This window comes from Antechinus flavipes, chromosome 4 (genome assembly GCF_016432865.1).
Source record: "Antechinus flavipes isolate AdamAnt ecotype Samford, QLD, Australia chromosome 4, AdamAnt_v2, whole genome shotgun sequence".
NCBI classification, from domain to species: Eukaryota; Metazoa; Chordata; class Mammalia; order Dasyuromorphia; family Dasyuridae; genus Antechinus; species Antechinus flavipes.
In genome coordinates, this window is record NC_067401.1 from 146089313 (window position 1) to 146111828 (window position 22516).

The following is a 22516-nucleotide window of genomic DNA, read 5'->3' on the forward strand; positions in this document are numbered from 1 at the left end:
ACAACATAGTACCCCGCCCTCTCCACCTCCCCAGTCTAATGTCAATCCTCCTCCCCTCTGCAGTCCCTTTAGTATCACCTTTCCTTACAATCTGACTCTCCTTCCTTATAGGGGTAGGAATGGAATTAGAGACTGAGCTCAAGATATTGAAATAAGGGAGTTAAGAAGAGAGAAGGTGCTATTAGTTAGGCTGGAACACAGAATTTAGGAATAAAAAGCATTTTTGAGAATACCTAGCCTTATCCCCTCCTTTTACAGGCAATGAAATTGAGATATGGACAAGAAAAATCAGCCTGACTTCCAAATTTATCAGCTTTTCCATCGTTTGCACCACCTCCAAATCAAAGCAGGTTTCTTAAATTCTATTTAGGACCTGCAGCTGGGAGGATGGATATGTGATTTGATGTTTTAAATGGTCTATATAGTCCCCTGGGGTGAGAATACTTATTTCCTCTAAAGGGCTGGGGGATAAATAGGGTGGAGCCTAAAAAAAGTTGAAAGGGGTCTGATTGTCCCAGAGGGCCAAGAGAAACCTTATTGGATCTTCCTTCCTCAGATTTTCCCCTTCCTATTTCCAGGGCTCTGGACAGAGAAGGTGCTCAGTTTATCTGGGAGACTGGGTTTAAATAAAAACAGAGATTTACATGGAAAGGACATTTAAACCTGAGGGGCCATATAGATATGACAAAGGCAGGAGGAGGGGATTCAGTTATTCACCTACCATACTCTAGGGATGAAAGCAGGAGCTGTCCCACAGAGTGGCCATTTTTTTAAAGCTGTAATTTAATTAGAAGTTGTGATTTATCTGGGGACCCATAGCTAACATGCATCAGAAGCAGGATTTAAACATATTTTAAATGTTTATTGATTGATTGATCTCTGACTCCAGATCTAACACTATACTACTACACTACCTTTCTTAGATAGTCAAGGAACAGAAGTTGAACCCTGGTCTTTTCTGGCTTGGTCATATGGCTTTTTCCATATGGCAATCTTTGCCTTTTTCCTCCACCCTCCTTTGATTTTCCAGTGTGTCTTACTCTTTGTGACCCCATTTGGGATTTTCTTGGCAGAAATATTATTAGTTGCAATAGTCTGCCATTTCCTCCTCCAGCTCATTTTACTGATGAGGAAACTAAGGGAAATAGGGAGAAATAACTTACCAGGGATCACACAGCTAATAAGTTTTGATTTGAACTCATCAAGATGAGTCTTCTTGACTCCAGACCCAGCACTCTAATCACTGTACTGCCTTTTTTTTTTTTTTTTATCTTAACCCTCTTCTGATTTATGTGTTGTAAGGAAAAGAACACTGGGTTTGAGACCAAAAGACCTAAATCCACATCTCCTTTGTGCTATTTATTTGTGTGAGCTTGGGAAAATCAATTATTTTCCCTGGGTATGAGCTGTATTTGTAAGAGGGTTAGACTGGATGATGACCAAAGGGCCTTTCAGCTTTAAATTAATGATCTTATCCCTCTCTTCCCTGTTACTCTTTTATCCCTCCCCTCTCAGGTACACTGCCTCCCATTTCTCTTTCCTTGTCCAACTCAGACAATAGGATCAGTTTGGTTGATCTTTATTGTAAGAAATATACAAAGGAAACAGGCTTCTCCTTAATTGGCTCAGAGCGGCTGCATCATCCCCACCCAGGACATAGGGCCCATTTAAGGCAGTTCCAGCCCCAGGGACACTCCTGTTCTTACTGGTCAACAATCCTGGTTTGCCCAATGTATGTGTGGCAGGGGTGGGGTGGGGCAGGGCAGGGAAAGGAGAGTCTGAACCTCAGAAAGGTTGACAGGAGAGGGCCAGGCCCAAAGTTAGGGAGAAAGGGTAGGACTCCAAACCCTTTCAAGACTTGTGCACAAAGAATCAATCTTAGCCACTGACAGAAAGCTTCCAGTCTGACAATTTTCTGTCACTTCAAGAAAAATTTTCAAGGTCCAGGGAAGGAGAGTAGGGATGGCCAGAATGGTGGACAGAAAAAAGACCTACTATTTGAATGAATACAGTGGAAAAACAGATAAGATGGAGACAGATGGAGAGAGGCAAAGGGAGAGCCAGTCACAGATACAGAAAAACAGAAAGGAAAAAGATGGAAAAATATGCAAAGGGATGAAGAGAAACACAAAGATAGTAGGAGAGATAAGGGAGACACAGTCATAAAGACCTACTATGGAGTGGCAAAGAGACCTGGAGATGCTGAAAGATTCAGAGATGGAGAGAGATACAATGCCAGAGAGGTGAGCAATGAGTGTTCATGCTTATCAACACACACACACACACACACATACACACACACACACACACACTGAAACACATGGGGTGCTCTTGTTTTGAAGGTTTTACGGTTTCCTGAACTTTAGTCAAATTATTCACGAGAAATGAGAAGAAGAAGAAGAGGAACTTGGGACAATCTAGTACTCAATCTGAAAAACATGAGGCCCAGCCACCAAAGACACCATGCATGTGCTCACACATACATGTGTATGTATACAAACACACATACACACACACAGAGGGAAGCATGTTAAAAGAAATCATTCCCTGAGTAGCCTCTCAGTTTCCCTCTCTGGCCTTGGACCTTTCTCCCTAATCTCCTGGGGGGGAGGTAACCAGAACAGAGCTCTAGAAAGGTGGTATTTATTTCCAAATCAGCTGGAACTACTGTTGAGGTGCCCATTGCTAAGGATATGACTTCTAGCATTTGGGATCAGAACACCTGAATCTCTTTGAGGATTCTGAAGGTATTATCTACTGGGCCTTCACTGTCCCCATCTATAGGAATGGGATTAATCATTTCTATTCCTAGGATCTCTTGTCCTTAGGGAAAGGGTGGTAGAATGAGAGAAGTGGGGTGGTGGGTAGAGTGGGAATAAGGAAGAGGCAATATCTATGTCTTGAAGAAGAAAAGAGATTCTGTAGTTCTCTAGAGTGGGGTGGGCTTTAGCCTGCTATCCTAATATGCCTTTTCCCCCAATAACAGAAACCCTTGCCCCTTTCTCCCCTCAAATAGTCTGGACAACCCCAGCAAAGAATTTTACACTTTTGCCATGTTTATGTTATCTGCACAACTGGTACATAACATAATTGCTGATCTTGGCTCCTGGCCAACCACATTTCATAGAAAAATAAAATTTCAAAATTATGTCCTTATTTATATCTGCTCCCAAGGGCATGTGGCCAGTTTGAATAGGGACTAGGAAGACAAGTCTCGCAGGATCACCAAAAGGAATTCTCCATGATCCACATCCTCCCAAAAGGTGACTTGGTGGTCCAAATATCAGGGTTGTTTGTGAGACTGTGTCTGTACCAATAAGATTTCTGATGAATCATCTTTTCCAGGGAGTTCTATAACTGGTGGGGTACTGGCCGGGTTTAGAAGATGCTTGAAGTTAGCACGGGCCCCAAAGATGGTGCTCCCCATGGACTCGGCTCTTAAGACTCATTCTCTTCTGAGAGGGGAGTGGGTGACTGAATTCCTCTGAGAAAAGAGGACCAGCCGCCCTTAAGACACTGGAGATGTGAACACAGCTGATGGGTTGGGAAGGCCGAGTATAGCTTATTGGGGTTCTAGGTGTCATGTGACTGGCCATGGACTGAGTGCCTGAAGAAAGCCGTCAGGTCCTAAAGCTCCTGGGCAGAGAGGAGATAGATGGCAGCCTCCAGGAGGGAGGGAGAGAGTGGCCTTGATCACAAAAATGGGGAACTGAGGAGAGACGGATGTAAGGGATGGACACTCAAGCTCCTCACCCCAACTCTTGAGGCTCTTGTAGCTCTTTCAGCCGACAGTAGACAATTCACATTTCACATGGACTATGCAAGATTGGGAGAAAGAATCTCTGGATTCTAGGGTGAGCCCCCGATTGGCCAAATCTTTCCCAGCAAGATGGATTCGGGCATCACTCTGTCTCAAAGCATAACTCCATCATACGACTAAACCTATAGGCTGGAGTGCAGGGTTCAACAGGGGAGCCCACCTGGGGCAGAGCCCACTGAAGGAAGTATCTACCCCTATCTTATTAGACAAGTGACTCCTTGACCCCTGGGCGGACTCCTTGCCCCTGTGGTTCTGGGGATGGCTGGCTTGAGTTTGGGGCATCAATGGGCATGAGACCCAGGGCAGGACCAGCCTCCCCTTTTGCTTTGTCTTCTTCTTTCTGGGAGCTGTTATTCCCATACATCTTGTTCATGGCATCGGCAATCAGCCCCTCCTTCTCTGGAGCCTCAAACCCGCTGCTATCTCCGCTATGCCGATAGAGATAAGAGGCTTGCTTCATTGAACGCCTAAGTAAATGTCGGCGGTAGGCTCTTTGGATTTTCACAGCACATACCTCTTCCTGCTTCCTTTTCAGTGTAGTGGTGATGGGTTCATAGGAGACCTTGGATGGGTTGGCTGCCATGAACTTCTCCTCCATGGTCTGCTTGAGGGCATCCATCTCACCGGAGTCTCCTAGAACCTCTTTAGTTAGAGCAAAGAGTATATCGAGGCAGTGGATCTTGTCTCCAGGGACCATAGGCAGATCCAGAGTGATGAGTTTGATCTTGTTGGGTTTGGCGATCTTCAGAGGCTCCTGTAGGGTGTCCACAAAGTCAGAGAGGCGACTGTAGGCAATGAATTGTGTGGCATCTGGGTCAAACTTTTCCCATGTCTCATAGAACATCTCAAAGTCATCTTCCCCCAGTGGCTCACTGCTCTCCTCAGTGGCCACATTGAAGTTCTCCAGAATGATGGCGATGTACATGTTGACAACAATGAGGAAGGAGATGATGATGTAGCTACAGAAGAAGCAGATGCCGATGGAAGGATTGCCACAATCACCTTTGACGCTGCTGCCTGGGTTCTCCAGCTCAGGATCACAGTCAGGGGGCCCACTGTTAAGGATGGGATTCAGAAGCCCATCCCAGCCAGCTGAGGTGGTGATCTGGAAAAGGCAAATGATGCTGTTGCCAAAGGTCTCAAAGTTGAAAATGTCATCGATGCCAGACTCTTTCTTCACATAGGCAAAGTTGGACATGCCAAAGATGGAGTAGATGAACATGACGAGGAAGAGGAGCAGACCAATGTTGAAGAGGGCAGGGAGAGACATCATGAGGGCGAAGAGCAAGGTCCGGATACCCTTGGCACCTCGGATCAGCCTCAGGACGCGCCCTATCCGAGCCAGACGAATTACTCGGAACAGAGTGGGTGAAACAAAGTATTTCTGGATCAAGTCAGAAAGGGCAAGACCTGTATGAGAGAGAATCAAAAAGAAAGAGAAGAGAGAGACAGAAACAGAGATAGAGTGAGAGAAACAAAGACAGAGAAGTAGAGAGAAGAAAAAAAGAAGTCAGAGAAAAGAGAGAAAAAAGAAAGAAGCAAGAAGCAAGAGAAAGGAGAGAAGCAAATACAGAGAGAAACACAGAGATGAGGGGAGAGAGAGAGAGAGAGAGAGAAAGAGAGGAAGAAGAAGGAGGAGGAGGAGGAGGAGAAGGAGGAAGAGAGAGGAAGAAAGATAAGAGAAGGAGGGAGGAAGAAAGGGAGAGAAAGGGAAATGTTAGGAATTGCCCCTTCTCTGGGAAGGTGAGGACATCTACAAAGCAGATATATCCTAAGAGGAGAGCAAGAAGAAAAGTTTAGTTATCTTGCTCCTAGGGACAAAAGAACATTCAGATTTTGAGGAGAATCTGTTTTTTTTTCTTTTCTCAGGAGGTCCTGAACCCCTGGATTTTTAATTTAATGGTCTGGTTTCATGGAATGACCAAGGAGTTGAAGAATTGTAGAATTTTACAGTTGGAATGGACCCTAGAGGCCATCTAATCCAACCCACACTTGAATAAGAATTCCTATTATAATATATGTGAAAAGTGATCATTCAGGCTCTGTTGGAAGAACTCAAATGAGGAGGAACTCTCTCTCTCTCTGGAGACAATCCCTTCCACTTAGCTAGCTAACTGATAGAAAGTTTTTCTTGACATCAAGCTTAAATTTGCTTCTGTCACTTCTATTAATGCTCCTGGTTCTGCCCTTTGGGGGTATCCCTAATTTACTATTGCTGGGCTTTTCCAGTGAATCTTCTGAATAGTCAGCCTTTCCCCAGAAGTCAAAGAGAGTAGTGGGGGGTGGGGGAGGAAGATTCACTACTCTGGTCTTCATCCCTTTGAGGCTAATCCATGGTTTAGAGAGAGATTCAGTTCCTTATAAGTTCTAAGTTTTAGGATTTATATACGTGAGAATGTATGTGTGCATGTTTTTGTGTTCTACAGGAGCATGTGTGCCTATTTAGGTGTGTATATATGTGTATATATATTTATGTTATATTTCTATACATTTATGTTTTCAGATGCATGGCTATGCTTGCTTATATGCATTATATTAATTCATGTACATGGTAGCCAATGTGTTCACATATGCCTATTTGTGTTTCTGCCAGACCATGTATGTATAGTTGAGTATATAGATATACATGTGTAGAATGCTGATGGAAAGATGTGGCTTGTCATTTCCTTCTCCAGCTCATTTCTCAGATGAGGAAACTAAGGAAAATAGGGTAAAGTGACTTACCTATATAGAGTCACACAACTAGTGAGTGTCTTTCTTGGTTCTCCATCGATTGCATCACTGTTAGGTGATGTATTTTACCTAGAGTGTGCTTATATGGGTTCATCAGCATGCTTATATTTCTTGAGATGTATCTCTTTATTATAGGGACAGATTTATGAGCATGTGTGTCTGTGTGTGGGAGGGAATGCTCAGATATGTGCATACAGTAAGGGGAACCTGGTGACTATTGGTGCTCACCCGCAATGGAGAGGATCACCACCACAAAGTCAAAAATGTTCCAGCCAACAGTGAAGTAGTAATGACGCAGTGCTACCATCTTGAGCACACACTCGCCCGTGAAGATGATGATGAAGACCATGTTGATGTTGTAAAGGATGTCAATCTTGAGCTGGCTCTGGTCATCTGTCTCCACCATCATGGTGACCATGTTGAGACAGATCAAGAACATGATCATGATGTCAAACATCTGCTTGGTCACAAAGTCATACACCATGCCCTGAATCTTGTTCTTTAGCACAAAATGGGAGATGGGACATGGGAGAGTTCAGGAAGGACAGCCATGAGACACACAGAGGCAGAGAGAACAGGACACAACAGACAGAAAAGAGAAAGAAGGTACATCAGGTCACCTGGGAGGAGCCTTAAGACACAGTGAGGAGTGGGGAATGGGGATAGAATGGCTTGCATCTGATTACTCTCTCCACTGGAAACCCCTCTGGAATCCATCTCCATCAGGGAATTCTTTGTGGGATCCTTCAGGACAAAGGTCTTTTCTGGGGGAGCATCTCTTGTTTCAGGAGAACCACTAGCTGGGATATCTCTCAGCCTGGAATATCTCCCTTTGCTTGGTTCATGCCCATCAAGTTATTGCCCACTTGAAATATAGAACTAACATTCCCATATCCTCACCCTTCAAAGATTCTTGTCCAATAGGTAAGGGAGATGTGCTAAGATGGGGGCACAGAAAACCAGTATAGTGAAATATAAACAAAAATATTCATAGAATTCTTTAAACATGAATTTACTGAGGGTGGCAAACCAAAAGATAATTATTAGAAGTGAAAGAGCAGGCCCTCATGGGGCTCTTCTTTTTCTCCATCCCACCATACCTCCCACTTTCCCACCATACAGGCTATACCTGAGGTCGAGGAATTGGCTTCTGCGGCTTCTTGGAGCCCAGTTTTTTCATGGCATTATAATATTTCTTCTGTTCCTCTGTCATGAAGATGTCCTTTCCTCCAAAGTATAATGGGAATCAATCCATTTAGATGGGGAAGCCCGTGCCCATCCCTTCAACCCCCAATATCCTCTTAACACCAATCAATTAGTTCCATCTGCATCATGACTCTTAGAACCATTAATTCTAGGAGGGACCTCCAGCCCAATAAGGCAAGTAAAAGTCAAGCCAAGAAGAGGGTTCTTTTTGTCATTCTATGATTCTAAAGGGACAAGAAATTAAGAGGGATAGAAGGAGAGGGTTGTACAAGTAATGAAAAGATTGTGGGAATTGGCAAGCTGAGGAAATAGGGCTATGGGGAAAGGGGAAGAACTGGAAGGGAAGGTGGAAGGAATGGAGGTAAAGGGAGAGCAGGTAGGGAAGGGGGAAAAGAAGAGGAGGAAGAGGGAAGAAAATGGGAGGAAAAGAGATAGATGGCCTGGATATGATACTCATCTTCTTTTTTTGCTGATTGAAGTTGTCAATGATGACTCCAATGAAGAGATTGAGGGTGAAGAATGCTCCAAAGATGATAAAGAAGACGAAGTAGATGTACATATAAATATTCACTTCATACTGGGGTTGTTCTTCAATCTTTCAAGTCAGAATGGAGGCATATGAACAGTAACTACCCAGTTAGAAAGATGGAACTACTAGCTACTTTTCCCATCCCCACAATCCCATTATGGAATGGAATCCCACTGTGGAAGAGAAGGTCTTTCCTCTAGAGAAGGAAAGGAGAGGAAAGAGGGGGTCTGGAGGAGACAGAACTGTATCTGGCAATTTGGGGGATGGAACAACATAGGAGAATTATATTACATTACAAGTCAGAGTTCCATGGAGAACTGGGAAATTAAGGGGAACTGCTCATCTTCCTTTCCCTTCACCTAACCTGTCAAGTCAAGGATTTAGGAGGTCTCTCTGTGTGTTCCAGTTTCACTGACCTCTCGAGAATCCACAGCTGCATACATGATGTCCATCCAGCCCTTGAAAGTAGCCTGGAGAAAGTTGAAGGGGAAAGTCAGAAGCATTTTGATGGAAGGAAAATGCATCTACTGGAAGATCCATCAACTCACCTGACCTTCCAGTTTTTATAAATCAGTTCCTATCCATTAAAAAGCACAAAGCTGGTTGTCATATTTTGCCTTTCCCAAAGCAGGGACATCAGCTGGGTCAGACTGACTGCCTTGAGCCTTAGGGTGAGGGTGTTGAGTGTAACAGAATCCTGCTTGAAGTGTGGGAGATATGGATCTGAATCCTGACTCACTGGGAAGCTGTGACATTCTGGGCCAAAACACTTGACTATTTGGGCCTCAGTTTCCTTATGTATAAAGTGAAGGAATTAGACTCAATAACCGTTAAATGCTATTGGCAAGTCAATTAACCTCTCAACTTTTATTTTCTTACCTGAAAAATTAGAATCAAAATAATAATCTTTGACCTGCCTATCCCACAGGAAGATCTGGATTCAAAACCTACCTCTGATTTTTTTTACTCCAACACTAAGTACAATGCATTAAAAAATGTATTGTTCTGAGGAAATTTGAGGCTAGAATTAATGGGAGGATATGAGAAAATGTTTGTGAAAATGTTCTATACTAGTCATCTTAAAAACTAGATACATTTGAGTTATTATTATACAGATGCAAATTATTATTATCATGGTGGTTGTTATTATGAGACACCCCAGCTGACAGGAAGATCAGGAAACAAGTGTTGCTGCAGAAACAGGGAAAAGACTAAAAAGGAGAAAAGAAAAAAAGTGACAGCTTGTGTGTGATTGCCTCCTCTTGTCTCTATCTCCATCAGGGAACAAACCAGATAGTTCTGAAGCACTCTGGAGAGATTGAACTGAGATCCCTAGCAAGGCAATCTTTAAATTTGATATTTCCATTGCTCCTTAAAATATGCAAAGTATTTTGAATATATTACTTCACAGTCTTGTGAGGTAGGTGCTACTTACCCATTTCACATGCAGCTGAGATCCAGAGAGGTCTCATAATAATAATAATTAATAATAACTCATTTTATTTATTTATGAATACATGTATTTTCTAGTTTGATTTTCACATCACTCTTCTTAGATAAGTATTATTATACACATTGTATTGAAGGGGAAACTGAGGGTCAGCAGAAGTTAAGTGACTTATCTAAGGTCACTCAGTTATTCATCTAACTAGCACTTATTAAGGTATTGGACTAAGTATTGGAGCAAAAAAAAAAATCAGAGAATAAAGATCTACACTTTAAGTCCAAAACTCAGTCTACTGAGTTCCATTGCTTAATATTTCGCACAGAGTGGGTAGATTTTCAATGAATATAAATGAAAATGTCAGGAGAAAGAACTAAGGACAAATTCAGTTGAGATAAGTGGGGTAGAGATGATAATTTGGAGGGCTGCCACTTACCACCTGCAGGAGTGAGAGGTAGCCAAGGCCCACATTGTCAAAGTTGACTTTGACATTGACCCATCGAACCTCCCCTGTGTCCATCAGTTTGAAGCAATCTGACTTGTTGTTGACTTCAGAGATGTCAAAAATTTCCGAGGTGGTAGTATTGATGCATCGGTAATACTTCCCCGCAAACAAGTTGACACCCATGATGCTGAAGATGAGCCAGAAGATCAGGCAAACGAGCAACACATTCATGATGGAAGGGATGGCACCCAGGAGGGCGTTCACCACCACCTGGGAGCAGGGGGACAGGCAGGTGGGGAGGTTTACGGATTAGAACCCAGAATCTTCCCCTTTCCATCCTAACTAGCATGTCAGGTCTCCAAGCCCTAGCCCAATGGAGGAAGGAGCTAGCTCTGTGCTTAAGGGGTGCATGAGCCATTGGATGGGAGTAGAATAGAGTGAAACAACTGCCATCATCTGGGAACTTCCAGCCTGATAGCAGAGTTAGGAAACAAAAACACTCAAAAAAAAGTAAAGAAAAGAGTGGAAATGAATGGAGTTAAACAGGAATGAAGACTTCCTGGAGTGGAGCAGAACTGAAAAGGGAAAAAGCCAGGAAGTTTTCCTAAGTTTGTGGCACAGCCATCAACAAAAGGTCAGAGGTAGGGTCTGGCAGAACATGAAGAACAGGACAATGGAAAGGATTTTGCCTGGAAAGAGCCATGTGTCTGGAAGTAGAGGACTGGCTGGGAAATAAGAGCATGGGATTAGAAGATGAAGAGCTCTTGGGAGGAGTCCTGGTACCCATCTGAGGTCAGGTTATTTATGAGAACAGTGTGGGGTTCTCTGCTCAGTTGCCAATGTGGCTGCCTAGGTTGAGGGGAGGAGGAAGGTGGTTTTCACTGGAAATATCTTTGCCACAAGTCACTAGGCAAGGGACAAAAACACTCCAACTTGACTCCCCCTAAAATAGGAAATGAGGTCTCAGCCACACATGATTACTTTTCTCCCCTTCCTCCTACCCCCCTGGCTGACTGGGCAACTATAAAAACATAATCTCAGGAACAGAAAAGGAAGATTATCTGAAATAGACTGGTATGAGAAGTCAAAAGTCTTCTTTCTCTTCCCATAAAAGAGGTGTAGTGAATTTTGCTTGATTAGCATAGTCTAATATTACTAACTCAGAATACTAGAGCAGAGATTTTAGTCTGAATTTGTGGATTCTGGTGGATTTTTTTTAAAAAACAGAGATTGTTATTATTGTTCAATAATTTCGATCAGGTCCAATTGTTCATGACCCTTTTTGAGTTTTCTTGGAAAAGACATGAGTGCATTGCAAACTTTAAAGTGTTACATATAAATGCTAAAAGATAAAAATGGATTTCTAAGTAGAAGCTAGGCTGGAATGCCTTAATGAAGGGATAAGAACAATTGTAGTAAGCAAAGTGTTTGTGTATAAGTGGATACTTAAAGCAGTCAGTTAACCACTTCCCAAACATTGGGTAGCTAGATGAATCAGAAATTCAAATCTGGCCTCAGATGCTCATTAGCTGTGTGACCCTGGGCATTTAACTCTGCCTGCCTCAGTTTCCTCATCTGTCAAATGAGTTGGAGAAAGAAATGGCAAACCACTTTAGTATCTTTGCCAAGAAAACCTCAAATAAGGTTACAAAGTGGCAGGCGGCAGATCCAACTGAAAATGAACAATAACAAATATTATTTACTCCATAGATTTGCTTAGAAGTCTTTTTTCAGATCTGTGGTTTATCACAGAAGTTTCACGAGATGGTGAAAAATGTTGGAATGAGTTAGAAGACCTGGGTTCTAATCCTGAGTCCATCTGACTCACTATCTCTTTGCCAAAAGATCTAATGTCTCGTGGACCCGATTTGCTTATCTATAATAAGTGGATATCAATATTTGCCTTGCTATTCTTACATGTGAAGATCAAATGAAATACCGTATATATTAAGTGTTCTGTAACTCAGCAGGATATATAAGGGTGAGCTATTATTAGTTTCCACAAATTTTATTTCCATCAGTCACTTCCCCATGTAGAATCTTGAGGTGGCTAGCAGCCAATTGCTTATGGGCCTGATGGAAACTCAACCCATCACCCAAAGTTGTTTGTTCACCAGAAACTAAGATAGGAGAGGAAAGCAAAATTCCAGGAACTTTCTATCCCAGCTTACCACCCCAAGTCCCTAAAACCCTGAGTGGTCCCTCATCTGCAAGGGAGGTGCTATTGGATGGGAGAAAGACACTGCATTTGAAATCAAAGGTTCTTCACTCAAACTCTAACTCTTTGATGGTTCTGGGTCTCAGTTCCCTCATATGTAAAATGGGGATAATAATAGCACGTGGGTTTTTTTTTGTGAGGATCAAATGAGATGACATTTAAAGCACTTTGTAAACCTTCAAAGGCTATTGTGATAATAGCTTTTAAGATTTGCGAAGAATTGTGCAGATGTTACCTCATTTGATACTGGCAATAATCCTGGGAGATAGGTACCATTATCATCTCATTTTCCACTCGAGAAAGCTATGGGCCAGTGAGATTAAGAAAATTGTTAAGCATTACACAACTAGTGAGTATTTGAGGTAGGATTAGAATTCAGGTCTTTACTTACATGAACTGATGCTGAGTGAAATGAGCAGGACCAGGAGATCATTATATACCTCAACAACGATACTATTTGAGGATGTATTCTGATGGAAGTGGATCTCTTCGATAAAGAGAGCCTTAATTGATCAAAGATGGACAGAAGCAGCTACACCCAGAGAAAGAACACTGGGAAATGAATATAAACTGCTTGCATTTTTGTTTTTCTTCCCGGGTTATTTATACCTTCTGAATTCAATTCTCCCTGTGCAACAAGAAAACTGTTCGGTTCTGCACACATATATTGTATCCAGGATATACTGTAACCTATTCAACATGTAAAGGACTGCTTGCCATCTGAGGGAAGGGGTGGAGGGAGGGAGGGGAAAAATCGGAACAGAAATGAATGCAAGAGATAATGCTGTAAAAAATTACCCTGGCATGCATTCTATCAATAAAAAGATATTAAAATCAAAAACAAAACAAAACAAAACAAAACAAAAACAAACAAAAAAAAGAATTCAGGTCTTCCTCATTTCTGGTTCATCATTCTATCTACTGTGCTAATATCTTGGGCCATAAAACATATGTATAGTGTGGACCATAGTGTAATACAACAGCATCTCTGTTTAAAAATCTATCAGAATTCACAAATATATAGTGGTCTTGTCTTGAAAATCATATAGGTAAATAAAGTTGGACTATGCTAAACAAGTGGTATTAAGGAAAGGGTGTAATCACCTTGATGATGAGGGGTAGCTGGGTCGTACAGTAGATAGAGGGTCAATTCTGGGGTCTGGAAGACTCATCTTAGTGACTTCAAATTCATCCTCAGACACTTACTAGCTGCGTGAGTCTGGGCAAGTCACTTAATTCTGTTTACTGCAGTTTTCTCATCCATAAATCTAGATCTAGAGAAGGAAATGGTAAACCACTCCAGTAACTTTGCCAAGAAAACCCCCGATGAGATCATGAAAAGTCGGACATGATTGCAATGACTGAACACAATAACAAATGAACATTTTATATAATGCCTACTATATACACACTGTCGTAAGTGCTTTTTTTTTTTTTTAAGGCAATTGAATTTGTGATTTCTCAGGATCACATAGTTACTTAGTGTCTGAGGCTAGATTTGAACTCAGGTCCTCCTGACTACAGGCCAGTTTTCAATCTACTATACCATTCAGTTGGCCTATGGTAAGTGGTTTTAAACAAATGTTATCTTATGTGCTCTTTACAATAACCTAGAGAGGTAGATGTAAACATTATATCAATTTTACAAATGAGGCAACTAAGGCAAACAGGGTTAAATGACTTGCCCAGACAAGCTACTAAGTGTCAGGTCTTCCGGAGTTCTAGCTACTATGTTACCAGTGACCTCTAGGAGTAACTCAGACTCCTTCATGGAAAGAGAAAGTTTCCTCCCTTGCATGTCAGGTTGCTTCAGATTCAGGAAGACCTAGTGGCTTCCTTGCTATACTTGAGTCTGCATGTTCGTAATTGCCCAGTCAGCCAGCAGCCTTCCCCCAAAGAATCCCGCTAAATTATCTCTTTCCTGTCCTTTGAGTCTCCTCTACCCTTGGACAAAATATGCATCCACAGAATCACAGAATCTGAGTTGGAAAGAACCTTAGAATCTACTTAGTCTGATTCTTCCTAGGGCAGGGATCTCCTCAGCAATATCCCCTGAATGCCTCCAGTCTCTCTCCTTGAAGGCCTCCAGTGCTTGGCAGCTCATTAAATGAACCCATCTCAGTTCCTCTGCTTACTGGGAATTTTCTTTTCCTTACATAGAGTCAGACTCTCTCTAAGACTTCTAGCCAGTTGCTCCCAGTTCTCCTCTCTGCTACCAAACAGAATTAGTATAGTCCTTCTTCTATATGACACTCCTTCAGATACTCAACTCTATTCTCATCTCTGCCTATTGTCCATGACTCTATCCCTACCCCTCACCCTCTATTTCCAGTTCCTTCAATCATGGGTCACATACTTTCTAATACCAAGTTGGTTGATTGACTTCTGGACATACTTTTGTCAATGTCCTTCCTAAAATGTGAACCCCAGAATTGACCACAATTTTCCAGATATAAACTGACCAGGGAAGAATACATGAGAACCCTCTCCCTACTTTGTTTTGGATACTAAACATGTTTCAATGCAGCCCAGGAATACATTAACTTTTTTTGTGTGTGTGACCATGCCAAAGTGATGACTAATACTGAGCTTGTGGTCCACTAAAGCCCATTATTTTTTAATACTAATTGTTATCTAGTGATCCCTCCTTAGTTCTAAACACTTTGTCATCCATGCCTATGTCTTAATGTTTTCCATTGCATCATGTTTTATGGGGGTAGAGGCCCCTTAAGGAAACTAATCTCATTTCTTTATAATTATATTTCCTACATTCCACTTCTGTTGTTTTGTTCAGTCATATCATGACCCCATTTCTTGGCAGAGATACTGGAGTGGTTAGCCATTCCCTTCTCCAGCTCATTTTACAGAGGAAACTGAGGCAAACAGGGTAAAATGAGTTGCCCAACTAATTAGTAACTCAGCTTTTCCTGACCTCAGGCCCAGTACTCTACCCACCATATCACTTCGTTGCCCTATATTCCATTTCTACCACTAGGTTATTACCCCTTACTGGGTAGTAGCTCAATTTTGTTCCTTTCAACCTCTTCCTCTCCACTCCATAGTATCATGGATACAGTACTGAACTTGTAATTAGGAAGAGCTAGATTCAAATCTTGCCATTTACCAGCTGTGTGACCTTGAGCAAACTATTTAACTTTTCCAGGCCTCAGTTTCCTTATCTGTAAAGTGAGTGGGGTGTACTAATTGAACTCTAAGGTCCATTCCAACTCTTGAATCCAAGGTACTTAATGCAAAATTATTGGGGAGCATTTGATTTCAAGTCAGGAAATTCAGAAGATATGGACTTGAATTCTGGGATCTACCTCTTACCTTCTATGTGACTTGGGGCAAGTTATGAATGACAACCCTCTGTTTCCTCCTCTATATAATGAGGTGGTTAGATCTGATTATCCCGAGAGAATCCTCCAGCTCAAAAAAAAAAAAAATCCTGTGACCCTTGGGGGACTCCATGGGTTCTCAAGAAAGGACTGTTAATTTGACTTGTGAAATAAGACTTCACCACTAGGTATAATCAAGGAAGAATGTCTACTCTCTTTTTCCACGATCTCAATGACAGAGAGAGTTCTCCCTGAGGGTTAATGGTGGAGAGAAAGTTTTCTCAAAAAAACTTAACAAAGAAGCAATTTGCTTGAGCTATAACCCAAGCAAGGACAGGACTCGAATTGGGTAGGGGATGGTTCTTTGTAATAGGAATCTGAGAGTGATTGGTGCTTCCTGGGACAAACCAAGATGTGAATTTGGGTCAGATGTTATCCAAACCGAAAATATTTCCTGTTAATTAGGTACTATGTGTGACTGTCCCAAGCCTCATCCTGTTATTCTTCATGTCTACCCAACCCCCTTCCCTTTCCCTTTCCCTCCCTCCCCACAACTGTAACTTAATCTGGACCACTCAGCAAATTCTAGCCTGAGGCTGCCTTTGGCGTGAGAAGCTTCTGACTGAGGCTAAGTCATCAGTAATATAGGCTATAGATCTATGGGTCCCTGTCTACTCTCACCAGCAGTATAAGCTATGGATATGTGGCTCCCTATCTGCTCACTTGCTTAGTTAGAAGGTCCCTTGGGCAGGAGAAGAGTAAATAGTGATTATTAACCACTGAAAACAAGTTCACTCATTACTTATTTTCTTGGAGGCTCTCCCTCCCTCCCTTCCTTCCCCTCTTTCTCCTTTTCCCTCTCCCTCTCTCTCCCCTTCTCCTTCCCTCCTTCTTCCACCCTTTCCCTTTCTCTTTTTCCCTCCTTCCCTCCCTCTTTCCCTCCTCTCTCTCTTTGTCTCTCTTTCTGTGTCTCTGTCTCTGTCTCTCTCTCTCTCACTCTTTCTGATCCCCCCCCCCCAAGTTCTTAGAGACCTACCCTCATGCCTTCAAATCTGGACAGGGCCCGGAGTGGTCTAAGGGCCCGAAGTGTCCTGAGTGACTTGATGGCACCAAGTTCAGAGTAGCCCAACCAGTTGGCTACCAGGCTGATGATGGAGACCTTAGGAGAGAAGTCAAAGAGGAAGAATTAGAAAGGGGGACACCCAGTGGCAAAGATAGAGATAGAGAATATGACCCCATGGTCACTCAAAGGATATTATCCACTACATTCATCTCTCCTAAGCCAAGAGAGGACTGACTCTTAATAGACACATTCCTCCAGTGACATAATTCCATGTGTCACTCTTCCTCTCATTATATGGCTTTTCAGAACTGGAAATATTTTGAATGACCCCTGAGTCCTGTCTCCTGGGGAATAGCAAAGGGAAGGTGTTTAGGGAAGCAACACAGTGCATACGTGGTACATAGTACATGAAAAGTACATCCCAACTCTGATGTTTGTTTGGTGTATAATAACCCTGGACAAGTCATTTAGTCTTATCAAGCCTCAATTTTTTTTATTAAAGCTTTTTATTTTCAAAACATATGCATGGATAATTTTGTAACTTAATCCTTGCAAAACTTTGAGTTCCAATTTTCTCTCCCCTTTTCCTATCCCCTCCCCAAGATGGTAAGTAGTCCAATATATATGTTAAACATGGTAGAAATATATGCTAAATCCAATATGTGCATATATATATATCTGAGGCAATTGGAGTTAAGTGACTTGCCCAAGGTCATACAGCTAGGAAGTGTTAGGTGTCTGAGGACAGATTTGAACTTAGGTCCTCCTGATTTCAGGGCTGGTGTTCTATCCACTGCACTATATGCCCTAGCTAGTTGCCCTATATGTATACATATTTATATAATTATCTTGCTGCACAAGAAAAATCAGACCAAAAAGGGAAAAATGAGAAAGAAAACAAAATGCAAGAAAACAAGAATAAAAAGAGTGAGAATGCTATGCTGTGATCCACACTCAGTTTCCACAGTCCTCTCTCTGGGTACAGATGGCTCTCTTCATCATAAGATCATTGGAACTGGTTGTTGAAGAAAGCCACATCCATCAGAATTGATCATCATATAATATTGATGCTGTCATGTACAATGATCTCCTGGTTCTGTAAGTCTCTCCAGGTCTCTTTGAAATCATCCTGCTGATTGTTTCTTATAGAACAATAATATTCCATAATATTTATATACCGTAACTTATTTAGTTACTCTTCAGTTGATGGGCATGCACTCGAGTTTCCAGTTTCTTGCCTCTAAAAAAAGGGCTGCCACAAACATTTTTGCACATGTGAGTCCCTTTCCCTCCTTTAAGATCTCTTTGGAATATAAGGCCAGTAGAAACACTGCTGAATCAAAGGATATGCACATTTTGATAATTCTTTGGGTATAGTTCCAAATTGCTTTCTAGAATAGTTGGATCTGTTCACAATTCCACCAACAATGTATCAGTATCCCAGTTTTCCCACACCCCCTCCAACATTTGGCCTAATCTTTTCTTTCATTTTAGCCAATCTCAGAGTTGTCTTCAAATCTCAATTGTTAATCCATAGAATGATGGTAAAAAATCTTCTGAATCCAATTCTTCTTGTGCAACAAGAGAACTGTTCGGTTCTGCACACATATATTGTATCTGGGATATACTATAACATATTTAACATGCATAAGACTACTTGCCATCTGGGGGAGGGGATGGAGGGAGGGAAAGGGAAAAGTCAGAACAGAAGTGAGTGCAAGGGATAATGTTATAAAAAATTACCCAGGCATATGTTCTATCAATAAAAAGTTATAATAATAAAAAAAAGAAATAATCTATCCTAAAAATAAATAAAATTAATAATCTATAAAAACAGAGGTTAAAAATAATGACTTTACCTACTTAATAGAAATGTTATAAGGATCAAATGGGACAAAATAGATAAAAAGGCTTTGAAAAGGATAAAAGGCTATATAAATTTAAGATATTTATCTTATAAGTTGGCCACATTCCTACCTCCTTTTCCATTTCTTTCACCCAAAGTCTGTTCAACCTGTTCTTTGTCTAGCTTGAGTCTCGTTGGGATCTATCAATCCTTTGGGAAAACACCAGGCTCTCTGACATCCCCTTATTTTGAAGGCAAAGCTACATATTCTATTATAATGCAAGCTCTTTGAGATCAATAACTATGTTCATTTTTGTTTTGCCTGATATATGGGAAGCATTTAATAAAAGCTTGTTGCATTCTGAGATAACACTTCACACCTCTCAGATTGATGAAGATGATGGGAAAAGATAATGATGAATGCAAAAAAACTGGGACACTAATACATTGTTGCTGGAGTTGTGAAATGATTCAACCATTTTGGAGAGCAATGTGGAACTCTGCCCAAAGGGTTATAAAACTATGCATACCCTTTAATCCAGTCATGTCACTAGTGGGTCAGTATCCCAAAGAGGGGAAAGGGCCCCTTGTGCAAAAATATTTGCAGCAGCCTTTTGGAGTGGCAAGGAAATTGAGTAGATGTCCACCAATTGGGGAATGACTGAATAAGTTAAGGTATATGAATGTAATGTAATATTATCATTCTAAAAGAAATGATGAGCAAGGTGATTTCAGAAAAGCCTGGCAAGACTTAACATGAACTGATACAGAGTGCAGTAAGCAGAACCAAGAGAACATTTACACAACAGCAACTTATGTGATGATCAACTGTGATGTTCTTGGCTCTTCCCAACAATACAATGATTCAAGGCAATTCTAATACACTTGGGGTGGAAAAAGTCATCTGAATCCAGAGAAAGCTATGGAGACTGAATATGGATTGTAGCATAGAATTTTCACTTTTTGTTTGTTTTTTCTTTCTCACGGTTTTTTCCCTTTTGGTTTGATTTTTCTTGCACACATGGAAATATGTTTAAAAGAATTGAACATATTTAACCTATATCAGATTACTTGCTGTTTTGGAGAGGGGGTAGGTAAGAGAGTGAGAAAGAAAAATTTGGAATCTTACAAATCTTACAAAAACAAATGTTAAAAACTATCTTTGTATGTATTTGGAAAATAAAATACTATTGAAAATTAAAAAAAAAAAAAACCCTTGTTGCATCCATAAATCAAAAAGAACAGTCCTAGTTGGGATCCTGAGCCTTCATGCAGTGACATTGGACCATATCATGGCAACTTACATCTACAATGAGGAAGTCAAGCCAGCACCAGGCGTTGGTAAAATACACTTTAAAGCCATAAGCCACCCACTTGAGCAGCATCTCCAAGACAAATACATAGGAGAAGACCTTGTCCGCATACTCTAGGATCGTTCGGATCACCTTCCGTTGTTCAATGTAGATGTCTTCGAATGCCTAAATGAAGAATAGAGAACCCTGAAGTGCTTGGAGGGTTGGGAAGATGGAGAGATGTGCACCTAGCAACAACTTTGGGAAGGATGGAGGAAGGAACTGGTCTCAAATCTTGTTGTTTGGTCATTTTTCAGTCATGTCTGATTCTTCATGACTCTATTTAGAGTTTTCTTGGCAGAGATACTGGAGCAATTTGCCATTTCCTTCTCCAGCTCATTTTACAGATGAGGAGACAGAGGAAAACAGTGTAAAGTGACTTGCCCAGCTTCACACAATAAAAAGTATCTAAGGCTGGATTAGAACTAAGAAAGTTGTCTTCCTGACTCCAGGCCTGGCACTGTGACGCCACTTAGTTGCTCATCTTACTGTTAAATGATATCACCAATCTCTAAAAAAGAGTACTCAGCTAGAATCTGACCAGTTACCTGAAGAAGGGGATGGGTAAAATTATTCAGCCTTCAGCTGAATAGGGTTATGGACCACTAGAGGAAGGGTTACTAACATATATGACCCTACATGCATTTCTAAAATATCTACCTTGCAAGAGATTAAAAAAACACAAAACTCCCCAAGGGACTTAAAAAAAACCCTAGTATTTATCAAATCTCAATAATTACAATCTTTGTATTATTGACTATTGATAATAATTGATAGATTGATAGATAGTAATTGATAGGTTATTGATATTAATACTTTAAAAAAAGATTTTATTGATATCTTTTGCTTTAATATCACTTGGATTTTTCCCATATCTTTTTCTCTCTCTCCTAGAGAACTATCCCTTATAACAAAAGATTTTTTTAAAATAGAAGAAAATTCAATAAGATGGAACACTACAGCAAAAAAAAAACAAAAAACTTAATGCTAAATTTTGATTTGATTGATCAAACATTTACTAAGCACCCATTCTATATGATATCTAATTCTAGTCAGTGGGGATATAAAAATAAGAACAAAATGGTTTCTATTCTTGAAGCTAATATTTTCTGGGGAAGGAGCATTTATAATATCACATGAATAAATAAAAAGAAATACCGAATATAATTCAATATGTAAAAATCACTGAAAACTAGGGAGATTAGAAATGTTCTAGTATAGCAGGTGGCAACTAAACAATGCATTGCATCTTAATCCCCCAGTGACCTAGGAAACACCTTCTTTCTCCCTTTCACCTCATCCCCAACAGAAATTGCAGTTAAAGCATCATCAACCTGCATCAAATAGAGTAAGGGAGGTCAATCTATTACTTTTAAAATAATAAACCCTATAAAGCAAGAATTCTTACTCTGGGATCCATGGGGCCCCAAAAGGGCCAGTGGATAGATTTTAGAAGATCTGTCCATTTGGATGGGAAAAAAATATTTTTATAGTTGTATGTCAATTGAGTTGATTTCCTTTGGAATTCAATGTATTTTACTTAATGTATTTAAAAACACTCTGAGAAGGGATTCATAGACTTCACTAGATTCCAAAGAAGTCCATAATATACCAAAAATGTTTAAAATCTCTTCTCTATTCCCAGAATAAAAAATGATGTAATTAGGTGGCATAGTGGATAGACAGCCCGATAGAGCTGAGTTCAAATCCCACCTTGGAGTTTTACCATTTGTATGATCCTGGATAAATCATAATATCTCTGGTACCTAGTTTTCTGGAAAAGGGGGAATAATAATAGTACCTATGTCCTGGAGTTGTCATGAGGATCAAATGTGGCGACATATATAAAATGTTTTGCATACTTTAAAGTTATATAATATATGCAAAATGATATATAAATAAATGTATAAGTAAAATTTTATTATGATATTATTAAGGAATATAATTCATATTCTATTAGTAATAAATTAAAGAAAAGTTACCTCTGAATCATTTGGAATATTTTTTCTTTCTTTTGCTTTGAGTGGCCAAGAGGGTCTTATATACTTTGGTTTGAACTGTGTAGACAGTGTATTCCCCTTTGGCTGAGCTCTGGAAAGGAACCCCAGGGGATAGGAAGGAGGGGAAGAGGGAAGGAAGGACTGGCCAGTAGATGATACTTACTAAGGCCCCACTGCTAAGTAGAATCATGAACACAATGAATGTCTCAAACCAGTTGTGTTCCACCATCCTGAAGCAAGCCTTTCGAAGGTTCCACCATATTTTCCCCCGATCTGAGGTGATGTCCACATAGAGGAAAGGGAATCTCTTTACACAAGCTGTGAAGAAAGAAGGGTTACCAGGAGGAGGAGGCCCCACGGGGGCCTGTTACAAATCCTAAGCAAGCGGAAATCCCTTCCTATATCATATATCCTCTTCTCTCACTCTCATCCATACCATGGAACTTCAAAGGGAAACTCTTACCATCTCATCTTAAAGGAACATGACTTCTATATTTCCTTCTGCCCCCTAATCTCCTCTGT

General features: G+C 40.8%; 1 protein-coding gene across 2 annotated transcripts in view; it reads right to left on the reverse strand.

Annotated features, from left to right (window-relative positions):
• Nucleotides 1-1563: 1563 nt before the first annotated feature.
• Nucleotides 1564-22516, reverse strand: part of SCN4A (sodium voltage-gated channel alpha subunit 4) — a 92695-nt gene continuing 71742 nt past the window's right edge. For both annotated transcript variants that reach the window (XM_051994967.1, XM_051994966.1), the window contains 9 exons: nucleotides 22158-22312; nucleotides 19947-20120; nucleotides 16770-16892; nucleotides 10169-10447; nucleotides 8705-8758; nucleotides 8217-8354; nucleotides 7683-7787; nucleotides 6782-7052; nucleotides 1564-5230 (listed from right to left, as the gene is read on the reverse strand). In XM_051994967.1, coding sequence (XP_051850927.1) covers nucleotides 4023-5230; nucleotides 6782-7052; nucleotides 7683-7787; nucleotides 8217-8354; nucleotides 8705-8758; nucleotides 10169-10447; nucleotides 16770-16892; nucleotides 19947-20120; nucleotides 22158-22312 — 2507 coding nt within the window. In that variant the 3' untranslated portion in view covers nucleotides 1564-4022. The remainder of the gene's footprint in view (nucleotides 5231-6781; nucleotides 7053-7682; nucleotides 7788-8216; nucleotides 8355-8704; nucleotides 8759-10168; nucleotides 10448-16769; nucleotides 16893-19946; nucleotides 20121-22157; nucleotides 22313-22516) is intronic.